This window comes from Lindgomyces ingoldianus, assembly GCF_010093535.1.
Source record: "Lindgomyces ingoldianus strain ATCC 200398 unplaced genomic scaffold BDR25scaffold_3, whole genome shotgun sequence".
Taxonomy (NCBI): domain Eukaryota; kingdom Fungi; phylum Ascomycota; class Dothideomycetes; order Pleosporales; family Lindgomycetaceae; genus Lindgomyces; species Lindgomyces ingoldianus.
Genome location: NW_022985164.1, coordinates 1,960,287 through 1,975,200, shown reverse-complemented (window position 1 = coordinate 1,975,200; position 14,914 = coordinate 1,960,287). Strand labels below are relative to the sequence as shown.

Here is a 14,914-nt window from a genome sequence, read left to right as displayed (position 1 = left end):
TGTAACAATCCTCATAAATTGTTCCATCTTAAGTCGCCTAGAACCTCTAGAAGGCCCTTGTATTAGCCCTAACCTTAACCTGGCCCTAACCCCTGCTGTTACCCCTATTCCTTCATGTATTTAGTCGCACCTTGCCCCTGTAGCTAGCTTAGTAGTTTTCTAATATCCTTTTGTACTAGGCCTATAGGTGTCAATGGCATTCCCAGGTTCAGAGTCCCCACGCACTCCCATATGCCTCTGAGTGGATTCCCTCCGCATCCGGACCCATTGTCTTGCCTGCGCTGTTACACTAAGGGCTATCTAGTAATACACTAATATTAGCATTAATCTTATAAACTACTTTAAAATGCCTTACTATATAAACATTACTATTAATAAGTTTAGCTACTTTTTAAACACTAGCTTTATAGTAAGCTTAATAGAGCTATAGCTGCTTCTTTTTACTTACTTTAGTAACATGCTATAGATCTGCACTGTATCTTTACATAAATAACACTTTTTAGTGCCTAAGGAGTTATAACTTATACTTTATATAATATTCTAGCTAATCTGCGCTTAATTTAATGCTAGAACACTATATATTATCTTAGTTAATTTTAAAGGTAATTTTAATGTTATAGTAGGCATTATTTAAGTGCTTCTTAGCCTAGGTATCTTGCATATGCTTTAAAGAAGTTACTTTACGCAAGGACAGCATAGATAGGCTAGGTAAGGCTATGTAGGCCTTCTCTAAGCGTTAGAATAAAGCAGCATAATATATCTAGGTGGCAGAACAGCTAGATAAGGCATGTAAGGATAAGGCATGTAAGGATAAAGCTTATAAGGATAAGGCCTGTAAAGATAGGGCCTACAAAGTAGTAACACGCTAAAATAACTGCGTTATTAATTAGAATAAAAATTAGAACATTATAATAAGCAAAAAAATAATATAAATAGCATAGTTACTAAATTTGTTAGAAGATTACTAACAAAATAGGTAATAATAGCATTCTCTGCATTAATCTCTAAACATAAGCTCTCTAGCCCTTAGCAACCTACCTTTAACTGCTTAAAACTACTAAAAATTCTATATAACTACTGTAAACAGTTAGTACAGCAGCCTCACGTATAGTACAGTATACTAAGTAGATGCCCTGTACGTACGTACGTGACCAAAATTAGTGTACTGCAGTACTGTACTATTAGGTGTACTAACGGTTGGACACACTGACCTGGTAACTGCTGACTCGGATCCAGGGCAGCAAGACGAAGATAAGATGAAAATATATAAACAACTTATCAGAAAAGGTCTGAGGGGTATAAAGCTTCAAGTTGCGGAGATGTTACCCGAATTGATTATTGCCAAGGGGACAATTTCTTAGACTCCAACAGCCGTCTAATTCAGTCCTGGAGCGACTCTCTATCGGCTCCATTCGTTCCAACTAGTACGTATGAGGCAAAAGAGCCCTGTTAATTTGCCAACTCACATCGCTAGTTTCACCGCTAATTTGAACGGGATGCCTGAGCAAGGTACACTGACGTAAGCCGGCCGAGAGCATGCATCTTCACGATGATGATATAAAGCTGTCTAGGACGTCAGCAGTAAATCTTTCATCATTCTTCGTTCATTTTTTTCACGCAACGACTGACCAAAATGTCGAAGGAAAAATTTCCCATTCCCCTAGAGTTTCAATCCCAGCTCCGGTTCGTTGAGTTGCAGGACACGCGAAGCAACGCCGAAATCCTCGAAACCCTGACTAAACATGACCCCATCACCTCGGAGAAGAATGTCTGGACATACTGGCACGCTGGAGTCATGGCTATGCCTGCATGGTGCCAGCGAAATATCATAAATTGGGTGCGACTCCTCGGTCCAAGCTGGACTGTCCGCGTCCTCGACGCCGTTCCTGGATCTGCGAATCACGCACTGTCATGGATTGTTCCGGGCGAGCTTCCGGTAGCTTTTGTAAAAGGCACGATGGAGGGACCCTATACTGGCCCACACAGTGCAGATTTTCTCCGGGGCGCAGCCATCTACAATTTCGGCGGTGTGTGGATGGATGTTGGCTGTATCTTGATCCGCCATCTGGACAATGTCTGTTGGGATCAGCTGAGCGATGAAAAGAGCCCGTTTACAGTGAGCGTGCCGTGGATGTATGGGCAGATTGTGGCAAATCATTTTTTTGCTGGGAGAAAGGGTGACCCATTTATCAAACGATGGTGCGTTCTGTCTTTCTTTCGGTTCAAAGCGTCCATTACATCATTACACTCTCTTGGTTTCTTGGCTCCATTGAAACTATCTTCTCGATACATCTGTAAATCTGATTGCAATAGGGGGCAATGTCTTATTCGATACCCTAGGCAATTGCTTAAGGTTCTAGCAGAAGACAATATTCACGTGATCTAGGCATGATCTCTTCTTGCACTTCTGGCAAGGTCAAAACGACCATCGAAACATCATTAAATCACCCCTCATCGGCTTTGTCAAGGATATCGACTTCTCAGCATCCCAAGAGCGAGGCTTCAAATGGGATTTCAAAGTTGACGCAGCTACAGTCATGGGCTACATCGGGCAAGTCATGGCGTGGACACGTCTGGCTTGGCTCGAGGAACCTAATGGCGGCTTCAACGGCGTCGAGTACTACGCTAATAAGGTATTGCTGTTTGATAGCTTGACTGAATCTTGGGCTGCGGAGCAGATCGTCGGGTTTGAAGGGAAAGGTTTGTTCGATGCGTTTACGACAAGGCGGGATGCAGATCCGGAATCGGAGGAGTACAAGAAGGCGTATGAAACCATTTGGAGGTTGTTAACGAAAAGCAGTTTGCAGAAGATTACGCATGGGAAGGGCTTGACTCACAGTCCTGCCTGTGGTCTGCTGCTCGATCAACCAGAGAATGAAGGGAAGGATATGGGGTCAGGGACGTTTGCAGAGTTGTTGAGATATGGTTGTGTGCACTTTGAACAGACAAGGGAGGCTATTGACTATGTAAAGGCGGAGAAGCCAGCTCCCGAGGTTATTATTCGGAAGGGCTTGACGGAACCGTGAGCATTGAGACTAGATCCAAGTGTTAATCTACAGAAGACACATGGGTAGTATCAGGATTTACCAAACGAATACTCGAGAAATTGCGTAGTTAGTATGTGTATGGATAGATCGAAATTAATCTTACACAAATCAAGAAAACTATAGAGACGGAAGAATCTTAGGTTTTGGCGAGGCAATACCACGTTTCAGGAGATATGCTTTTTTTTTTTGGAGACGTTGTCAGTCTTGAGCTGGCAGCAGAGGTCCTGTTTTAGATGTGCATCGAAGGAGAAAATCCACTCCATCGGGAGGAGAACGGGATGTCTTGAGCTGGCTCGCAGAGCATACCTACTAGTTCTCTTGCATGAGCTGAGAAGGGGTCATATGGTAAGCGAATCAACAAGGTACTGAGATCCAAACAAAGTGGACTGCACGAGTGTATTGTAAGCTCTAAGGAGCTCGATAGAGCTCTGGGCTGACTATATACTGTACGAGAAAGGAGCTATGCCTAATGAGTGAATAGTGCAGTACATGGGTATGATATCGCGTGAGACACGTGCGACAAGTTCTTGGACTTCGTAGAATAGCATCGCCTAGCCTCCAGGGCTCAGCTGGTACAGCCCACCAGTTATCTCAGCTAGCTCAGCCGGGGTGAGGAGAGAACCGAGGACGCACAAACCACCATGCATAATGCTACTCTAAATAGAGTATGGCCTAGGGGTTGGCGGTTTCTAACCTCCGTTAGTAGCGTTTCTCTCCTCAGCTGTCTGAGGGACTTTTGTGATTTTCTCTATAAATAGGCCTATTTTAAGAGCATTACAATAGAATTAGATTTATAATATCTCTACTACTATATGTCTAAATAGGCTTAGAATTTAATATAATGTAGAAATAAAGTGTAGCTATAAAATAGTATTTTTTTTACTAGATTCTAACTATTATTAGTAAATAAAGTTTAAACGCGCAGGGAATTTTAACCTGTTTATACCCTAATTTTAGATAAACAATATTGCCCTTCTAACTAGAACATAACTACTAGTAGACTAAATCCCCTAGAATTTTGCAGGCTCTCTAACAGAGCTAGTCTAAGATAGCTTCTTGTCACAATTGTGCACAAGTAAGGTTATAGAGCTTTACAGAGGTCTAGTTTAATTACTACGTAAGGTATTATAGTAGGTATAAGACGTTGTGTAAGGAACAGAAAGGTTTAGAAGGAAATTAGTAATTAAATACTTAGCTTAAAAGTCTAAGCGCTTTAAGTATAAATTAAGCCTATTTTAAGTTTAGTTAGTGTTAAAGTAGTTTATACTTAAGTTTATATCTATGTTATGTTATGTTTATGTTAGACGTGTACTAATAATACTCTAGTACATGTCTAATACAGTTATGTCTAGGATCTAAGAAGGATACTGTAACAGTACCCCCCCTCTTATTAGAAAAGGAATTTTTTACATTAGTAGTTTTAGCATTAAGTTATCTTTATTAAAGTATAAGTTTAGTTTAGATAAGTATTAGGCATAAAATTAGGTTACTATAAAGTTTTTTTATAAAGCTTTTATAAGTTTTTATAATAGTTTATTATATCTAGTCTATTTTATAAAGTATTTATAAATATATTTTTTTTATTAAACTAAATTTATTTAATGTTTTTTATAATATATTCTAGTTTATTATTTATAATAATAAGTTTAAGTAGTAAGTTTAGCTATCTAAGTAGATAGTTAAATTTAAAGGCTACTTAGCGCAGTAATAATACATAGAACATAAGGTATATCTTTATGCTATTAAGTAGAATTAATTAGTAAGCATATAATAAAACTATATAAGCTACTATAAAGGGGCTAAAGTTTTTCTAATTAAGTTTTTTTAATTATTAGTTTATTTAAATATTTTTAGTGTCTAGCTAGACCTTCTTACTAGCTGCATATATAAAGGCAGAGGTTTAAAATTAGTTTATGTACTTTTATTAAAAAGCTTAAGCTTATATAAGCTTTTTATAAACATATTTAAATATATTTTAAATTTTATTAATAAGTTTATTTATATTTATTACTTATATAAATTAATAAGTTAGTTAGAGAGTATTTAAAAGTAGTTTAAATTCTATTTAAAAGTAGTATCTATAGTTTACTAAAAATAAAGATACTTATGTTAATTTAAATATTATGTTATTAGCTTTAAACTATGCTATAGCTAACTATTTTACCTAGTTATTTTACTAGTAGTTTATATACACTTATAAAACTTATTTTATTATAGTGTTTATATTTTTAGTTTAGCTATTAGTTTTTAGGTAAAAAGCTGTAGATAAATAAGAGACAATTTAAAGCTATTTACAGAGTTTGTCCTAAAAGGCTAAGACAAACTGTGTACCTCTATCTAATATAATTATGTTAGGCAGGCTATAGTAAACTTATACATATTAGTAGAATAACTAGGCTATATTAGAGGCAGTTATAAAGGAACATAGTATTAAGTATTAATACTTAGTTAAGTAATTAATAACTACTATAATATTTATATACTTTTTAGATAAAAGTAGGTTTATAATAAAATTAATTAATATGTCTTTTTAAGCTTGTTTAGAGATTAGAAGTAGTTTAAGTAAGCTATTATACCTTTTTTAAAAGGCCTTTACTTTATAGTAAGTATAGTAACATAATACATATTAGCGTACAGTATAGAACATGTGGAGCTAGTAGTACTCTTTTTATAGTAGGTTAAGAGTCTTTCCTCTACCTAGGTGTTCTTTAACAGGCAAGTTGTGTATAATTTAGAGTAGTTTAATTTTTAGTTTATTAAAATTAAAAATTATAAGTTAGTTATAGTAATATAGCTTACTATTTTAGTTTTTATAGTTAGCTAGTGTTACTTTTTTTAACTAACTAGTGCTGTTTTAGAGTAAGTTTAAAGTTTTTTAGATAAATTTATTATTTAAATACTTATTTGTCTAAATAGTAATATTTAGGCGCCTAGTTAATAGTTACGTGGCTTAGATGCGCCTAGATCCCTGTGCACAGAGATCTGTGCGCAGAGTTTAGGACTATATTAACCTCTTTCCTTTGTACAATAGAAATAACAAGAAGCAATTAACACTAGTTACCTAACACCCCTGTGTGATGTTTACACTGTGCAAACCTCTCTGTCTTGTACGCATTTGCTAACACTAAGTGCTAGCTAGCAGAGAGTCTATTTAACACTAATTAGTAGTTTAAATACTATAAGAGAGAAAGCTTTTTTTATACCTTTCTATTTAAAAGTTTGTGTATAAGAAAAATCTTTTTTCTTACTACTTTAACTATAAATTAGTAAGAGTAAAGACAGAGTCTAATTTATATGCAAGTAGCTATAAATCTCTGTTTAGTTACTTAAGTAAGAGTAAGAAACCTGTCTATATAATACTATTTAAAGGTATTGTACAAATAGTAGTGCTTATTTAATGCTAGAAGGTCTGTTTTATCTTTTTGCATAAGGCTGTTTAGAGGCAGCATACAACAAGAAGTAAGACAGCGCGCAATAACGCATAATTAACTACTATAAAGCAATAAGTAACGCCAGCTCTATTTATAACTAGCTAACATAACATATTAACATATAACTAATATGTACCTTTTATAGGCATCTTAGCAAAGACTCTAGTAAAGCAGATAAACATTAAAAATTAGGTAAATAAAATTAAACTATTAAATAACACACTTAAAAAAAAGCTTAATTTGTATATAGCTAACTTAATTATAGAACTCTACATGTTAAGTGTAATAAATGTATGTACACTTAAGGACTTTTAAGATAACTTTATAAAGTAGAAGCTTATACACTTTAGAGATCTTAGCTAACTATTCTTATAAAAACTAATTACTACTTTATAAAATAAAGGCATTAGCTTTAAAAAGGACATAATAAAGGCTACTACACTATATAGACTTATAAAAGAAGAACACACATTTACTATTTTACTAAAGCATTATATAAAACTATTACTACTATTACTAGTTTTAACATAATAAAGGATGTCTTTATATAAATTACTTATAGACTTAATACTTTCTCTATAATTAGTATAACTACCTTGTAATAGCTTACTGTACAAGAGCATAACTAGGTAGCTACATATTCCTGTAGCCACAGCTCTGCATAAGATTCCCTAAAGCTTGTACCTACTATATATAATTTAATTACTATATAATCTATACTAACTTCTACCTACATAAAATATTACAGCAGAGAACCTTACACTTAAGAAGGTTATATAATTCTAAAAAGTATAAAAAAAGAAAAATAACTACATAAAGTAACTATATAATATTCTAGCTAATAAGGCTATAGTATTTATTAAGCTTTGCTAATGCCTTACTATTTTTAAGGTATTATATGTAAGCATCTTTTCTAATATCTTTAAAGGGCGCGCACACATGTTCTACTTTTATAATATTAGTCTAGAATAATTATAAAAGTTACTGTATAAGCAGCTTAGTAATTACTTTAATACTAACATAAACTATAACTAGTATTAAACAGATTAAATAATAATAAGCTTTACATAAAGTAAGTAAAAAAACTTTATAAAAACTTTATAAAAACTTTATATAAAGCTTTTAAAGCTATAATTAATAAACTTACTTTTACATAAAAAGCTTTTAGTTTATAATTTTAAAGTAAGATACTGCTTTACACTACTATTATATAAGCATGCTAAGGGCAACTTAAACTTAAATAAGTAATGTTTTTAATTAAGCCTATATGTAAGGCACTGTATAGTAACCTTTATTTAGCACTTTAGGTTATAATTAATTAACAGAATAATACATTTATAAATAAATCCTAGAACATGTACTACACTAATAGGCAATATAGCTTACTATATATATATAGCTATTAATAACATAGAAGAAGCTTAAGAGGATATAAAGAATTATTTAGACTATAGTTTTCTATATAATTAAAGTAATACTTTGTTTATTATAAAAAAAATGTTAGTTAATAAATTATTTTTATATAAATTAATCTTATATAAAATGCTAATATATCTTTTTATATAAAGAATTTTATAATAAGACACTAACATGTAAAAAGGTAAATATGTACATTTAAAAGTTTAAAAGTAAACTAAAGTAGAAAAAAAAGAAGTTACATAATAATAATAACTTAAATAAAAAAAAAGTAAAAAGATTATTAACTACCTTACTAATACTGTATTTCTTTACTATGTAACTGCAGAGGACATCTACAGCCTAGAACCTAAAGGATACACAGAATAGTTTATTCTTAAAGATTAATACTATACAGTATACTAAGGTAAACTATAAGATACTAGCGCAGTAAAAATCTTTACTGTAGGGAAGTTATAACTTAAAGCATACCTACAAGAATTCCCTTATACAAAAGTAGACTAAACACTAAAAAAAGAGAGTATTAGCTTTAAAAAATAAAGATTAATAGAATTAATTAGTACTATATAAATTACTAACTTAGTTAGTAACATAACATATTACATTCTAGAGACTCTAACACTATTCCTGCTATTGCTAGTAGATGCTAACTAACTTAGGGCATACTTTAACAACATTTTAAATGTTATTGTACGCAAAGATAAAACTACTGTCCTTATTATATAAAAATAAAGACACTTTTTTTTAATGTTAGTAAAGAAGAATTTATATCTTTTTTTACTAAATTAAAACTTTACTGCCTCTACTGCTAATTTAGACACTTTTGCATAAAAAGACTCTAGAAGATGCTAACTAGCGCTAGCTATAACATTAATGCTGTAGTGCTAGAAAAGATTAAGAAGTTTTACTATATGTGTTAGCTACATAACCTAGTACTATAAAAATTTAAGTTTATAATTAAAAATAATTTATACTTTAATTATAAGATAGTAATTAATATTATATAAATTAGTAACTAAGATGTACTATATGTAATTAATGTAAATACATTATTCTAAGCAGCAACCTTCTTAAAATTAATGTTTACATAAGATACCTAGAACGCGCTTTGTAAGTGTTAGATTAACATGTACTAAAGCTTACCTAATTACATTATACATAACTTTAGTATAAACTTTACATCTAAAGACTTCTAGAATTATGTAAAGATTATAAGAGCAATGTGTTAACAAATGCTAGTAGAGGCCTATTAGGCTCTAGGGAAGATTAAGCGCGCGCACGCACTACTGCAACATGCGTATAATATCCTCTATGCAGAATTAGATAATTGTACAAATAATAAGTTAGTGTTATAAATAGCTATTAAAGCCCTAAATAATATAGTAAGACTAAATAGTCTTATACCTACATTACTTATGTTTAGAATGTACTTAAGAATTAATATAGATTCTACACTATCCTTTAATATTATTACATAAGCTAATGCTATACAAAAGGTAATAAAAATGCTTTAAAGTAAAAGAGTAAAAGTTAATATTAACTATGTAATTAATACCTAAAACAGCTTAACTTTATATAAAGTACTAAATCTCCTACTTAGTTCTAAAGTAAAAATGTAGTAAAAGAAGAAGAGATAGACAGAACTACACATAGTAAAAGAAATTAAGGCCTTAAATGTTATTATTAAGATAGAGAATAGTCTAGTAAAACTCTACTATATATAAGTTATGCTATATTATTGTATAAAAGATAAAAATAAACCTGCATAAGAATTACTAGATCTAGATAAACTAGCCCTAGTACAAAGAGATCCTCTATAGGCATAAAAAAGAGGTTGCCTACGCAAGCAACTAACTCTAGTTAATAAACTGCATAAAATAGCCTTTTAAGTAGCATTAGATTTATTGTACAAACTAGAACTAGAACTATAGCTAGCTAAGAAAGGCTATAAAAGACTATATAAGAATTCTATATAAGACATAATATTTTTAACCTAAAAGGAAAAGAATAACTACACTCTAGTAATTAAGCTCTATGCAGACAGTGTAATTATAATACCTAGAAAACTATTTAAAGAATTAGACTATACAGAAATAAAAAGCCTAATTATAGGTAGCACATTTAAAGTACTTTTATATAATTTATTAATTTATAAGAGACAGATCTTTAACTTTTAACTTATATATAAAGTTAAAGAGAAATTAATAAAACTATATAAAAAGTTACAACTTATGTTTATAAGATATTTAAATAAAAAGAAGAAAAAAATCCTTATATAGTCTTCTATAATTTAAAAAATAAGTTAGAGGTTAATTCTAGCTATTAGCTTATTACTAATAGCTTTATACAACATGCACTATAAACTATGTAATATTACTTAGGTATATGTATAATTAATAGATAAGCTTATTTATACTTTTTTTACATAACTACTAAAAAAACTTTGTAAAAGCTTTTCTCTACACATAATATTTAAAGTTGTATAACTACTATACAGCGCAGTAGAGTTAGGCTTGTATTAGTTTAAGACATACTATAACTATTATAAAAATAAACTTTTTATAAAAACCTTATTATATAATTTATGCTTATTAATTACATATAAAGGCTTAACAGTGTTTAGTATTATAGAACTATAGATAAATAATACTCTTAGTATTATTACAGCTAATTTTATATAAAAAAAGAAAAAAAAATTGCTTAAAGCTAACTTTTAAGTAAAGCCTAAGACTATACTATTACATAATTAGGCTATTAAATTTAATAAAGAAAAGATTTACCTTATATAAAATAATATTATTTTTATATAAAAAGGTTAAGCTAGAAATCTACACATAATAAAGTCTAAGGTAGAGGATGCCGCGCAGAAGTACGTTAAACAGCGCGCGCGAGGTGCCTATATTGCATTAGTATGTTAACCTAAGGCAGCATTTAACCTGTCTACTGCTGCTTAAGTTATGTTACTGTTGTATAACAATATTAAGGCATTAAATGTATAAATCTAATAGCAAATTAATAACTAAAATAAAGGATTATTATATGTACTACTTAATTTTTTCTATATAAAGTTATTTATCTTTACTAATAAATTATTTATAAATAATAAGGACTTAAGTTTATAGCTTAGCTTTTTTATTATTTTTAAAACTAAGTAGTAAACTAGAAACTTATATAACTTTAAAATTATAGGTAATATTGTACACTAGAACTCCTCTAAGTGTAAACGCGTTACCTGCTCTGTCCTAGCTAGTAAGCTGTACAGAATAGTAGGAGGATTTAACTACGTAATTGCACTAAGTACAACTATTAACTAGATTACATGTATGCTTAGAATACCTCCTGTACTTATTATACTATGCATAGATTTAAGATTTCTGTATAAATGTCTTATAAAGCTTAGGACAATAAATAAAAAGAAACTTATAATTAATATTATATTAATTTAAAAATTATATAAAAAGAGGGAGATTATAGAGATTAAGTAGATTAATAAAAAAAACAACCTTATAAATGTCTATATAAAAAAGGCGCTAAACTCTGCTTTTAAGAAACTAATTTTGTACAACTAACTAACTATTAGAGTTAAAGCGTTAGTTAATAGACTTAAGCCTATATAAAATAGGCAAAAAGGGCCCTATAGTAACCTGTCTACTGTATGTGTAAACAAGGCAAGTCCTGTATAAAGAAAAAACAAAAAGTTGCTAATATCTAAATAGTAATATTTAGGCGCCTAGTTAATAGTCACATGGCTTAGATGCGCCTAGATCCCTGTGCACAGAGATCTGTGCGCAGAGTTTAGGACTATATTAACCCCTTTCTTTTGTACAATAGAAACAACAAGAAGCAATTAACACTAGTTACCTAACACCCCTGTGCGATGTTTACACTGTGCAAACCTCTCTGTCTTGTACGCATTTGCTAATACTAAGTGCTAGCTAGCAGAGAGTCTATTTAACATATTAGTAATAATTTAATTAATTATTTAATTTATTTTATTTAGGTTAAGGTTTAAAAATAGCTTAAGTTAAAGTAGAGTTTAGTGTTAAGCTTTTTACACTTTTTTTTAAGTAAAAATGTTTTAGAATTACTTTATAAAGGCATCTAGTTTCTTTTTATTTTAACTAGAATAATAAGTAATCTTAAAATTAAAATAAAATAAGTATTTAAACTAATAGGCTTATTAGTAGCTAAGTTATTTTATAGTTATAAAGTACTATAAGTTCTTATAGTTAGATAAGACCTATATTAGATGCGCTGCACTTTTTAGTTTAGGTTGCTATTATTTAAAGTAGTGTACTATAGCAAGTAATTTTTTATTATAGATCTTATAATTACCTTCTATAAAACTTATTCTTTTTAAAAAGTATGTAATAGGCCTAATAGTCTTATCTAGCTTAGTCTAGAAAAGAACTTTTGCTACTATGTAGTCTAAGGCATTAGCTTTTACAAGTATTAGTAGTTTAAAGTTAAAGTAGTAGAGTATTAGAGCTTTAGTAAAAGCTTTTTTTAGCTAGTTAAAAAACTATTAGTAATTTAAGTTAAAGTTAAATTAAATTTTTTTTTTAGTAAGTGTAATTATAAGGCTTACTTACTATAAAAAGTTGTTAATAAATTATTAGTAAAAGTTAATAAATTTTATAAAAGCTTAAACATTTTTTATATTTTTTAAGTATTACTAATCTAGCATAGTCTAAACCTTAATAGAGTCTATTTAAATGCTATTTATAAAAATTACATATTCTAAATATGTAACCTTTAATTAGTAGAACTTATATTTATCTATGTTAAGTTACAGACCTGCTTTTTCTATAGCCTTTAGTACTAGGCATACATGCTGTTTATACTTTAAAAGGCTATTACTATAGATTAGAATATTATTAATATACATAGTGTAGAACATGTCTAGGTAGGGTTAAAGTAAGTTATTTATAAAATATTAAAAAGTACTAGGCGTGTTAGCTAAGCTAAAAGGCATTACTAGGTACTTAAATAGTTTATATTTGTCACGATTGTGCACGAGTAAGGTTATAGAGCTTCACAGAGGTCTAGTTTAATTACTACGTGAGGTATTATAGTAGGTACAAGACGTTGTGTAAGGAACAGAAAGGTTTAGAAGAAAATTAGTAATTAAATACTTAGCTTAGAAGTCTAAGCGCTTTAAGTATAAATTAAGCCTGTTTTAGGTTTAGTTAGTGTTAAGGCAGTTTATGTTTAAGTTTATGTCTATGTTATGTTGTGTTTATGTTAGATGTGCACTAATAATACTCTAGTACACGTCTAATACAGTTATGTCTAGGATCTAGAGAGGATACTATAACAGTACCCCCCTCCTTATTAGGAAGGGAATTCTTTATATTAGTAGTTCTAGCATTAGGTTATCTTTATTAGAGTACAGGTTTAGTTTAGATAGGTATTAGGCATAGAATTAAGTTACTGTAAAGTTCTTTTATAAAGCTTCTATAGGTTTCTATAACAGTTTGTTGTATCTAGTCTATTTTATAAGGTATTTATAGATATGTTTCTTTTTATTAAACTAAATTTATTTAATGTCTTTTATAACATATTCTAGTTTATTATTTATAATAATAGGTTTAGGTAGTAAGTTTAGCTATCTAGGTAGATAGTTAGATTTAAAGGCTACTTAGCGCAGCAATAATACATAGAACACAAGGTGTATCTTTATGCTGTTAGGTAGGATTAATTAGTAAGCATGTAATAAGACTATATAAGCTACTATAAAGGGGCTAAAGTTCTTCTAATTAAGTTTCTTTAATTATTAGTTTATTTAGATATTTCTAGTGTCTAGCTAAACCTTCTTGCTAGCTACATACGTAGGGGCAGGAGTTTAAAATTAGTTTACGTACTCTTGTTAAAAAGCTTAAGCCTATGTAAGCTTTTTATAAACATATTTAGATATATTTTAGATTTTATTAATAAGTTTATTTATGTCTATTACTTATATAAATTAATAAGTTAGTTAGGGAGTATTTATAAGTAGTTTAAATCTTATTTAAAGGTAGTATTTATAGTTTGCTAAGAACAGGGATACTTATGTTAATTTAAATGTTGTGTTATTAGCTTTAAACTATGCTGTAGCTAACTATTTTACCTAGTTATTTTACTAGTAGTTTATGTACACTTATAGGACTTATTTTATTACAGTGTTTATGTTCTTAGTCTAGCTGTTAGTCTCTAGGTAAAAAGCTGTAAATAGATAAAGAATAATTTAGAGCTGTTTACAAAGTTTGTCCTAGAAGGCTAAGACAAACTGCGTACCTCTATCTAATATAATTATGTTAGGCAGGCTATAGTAAACTTATACATATTAGTAGAATAACTAGGCTATATTAGGGGCAGTTATAAAAGAACATAGTATTAGGTGTTAATACTTAGTTAAGTAATTAACAACTACTATAATATTTATATACTCTTTAGATAAAAGTAGGTTTATAATAAAATTAATTAATATGTTTTTTTAAGCTTATTTAAGAATTAAGAGCAGTTTAAGTAGGCTATTATACTTTTTTTAAAAGGCCTTTACTTTACAGCAAGTATAGCAACATAATACGTATTAGTGTACAGTATAGAACATGCGGGGCTAGTAGTACTCTCTCTGTAGTAGGTTAAGAGTCTTTCCTCTGCCTAGGTGTTCTCTAATAGGCAAGTTGTGTATAATTTAGAGTAGTTTAATTTTTAGTTTATTAAAATTAAGAATTATAAGTTAGTTATAGTAATACAGCTTACTATTTTAGTTTTTATAGTTAGCTAGTGTTACTTTTTTTAACTAACTAGCGCTGTTTTAGAGCAGGTCTAAAGTTTCTTAAATAAATTTATTATTTAGATACTTATTAGTAATAATTTAATTAATTATCTAATTTGTTTTATTTAAGTTAAGGTCTAAAAATAGCTTAAGTTAAAGTAGAGTTTAGTGTTAAGCCTTTTATACTTCTTTTTAAGTAGAGATGTTTTAAAATTACTTTATAAAAGTATTTAGTTTCTCTTTATCTTAACTAAGATAAT

The 14,914-nt window shown here is 29.7% G+C and overlaps 1 protein-coding gene across 1 annotated transcript; it reads left to right on the top strand.

The window, feature by feature from the left end:
* Positions 1-1,607: 1,607 nt before the first annotated feature.
* BDR25DRAFT_252836 (uncharacterized protein) lies at positions 1,608-3,116 on the top strand. The gene is made up of 2 exons (XM_033686202.1): positions 1,608-2,199; positions 2,387-3,116. Exons 1-2 carry the CDS (start codon positions 1,634-1,636, stop codon positions 3,024-3,026), a joined length of 1,206 nt encoding a protein of 401 aa, XP_033553513.1. The 5' UTR covers positions 1,608-1,633; the 3' UTR covers positions 3,027-3,116.
* Positions 3,117-14,914: the final 11,798 nt, after the last annotated feature.

Excerpts from the sequence above, each read along its gene's own strand:
- BDR25DRAFT_252836 (XM_033686202.1), top strand. The coding sequence starts at position 1,634 with ATGTCGAAGGAAAAATTTCCCATTCCCCTAGAGTTTCAATCCCAGCTC. Across the intron at positions 2,200-2,386 it reads GACCCATTTATCAAACGATG|GCATGATCTCTTCTTGCACT; the intron begins GTGCGTTCTGTC and ends CACGTGATCTAG.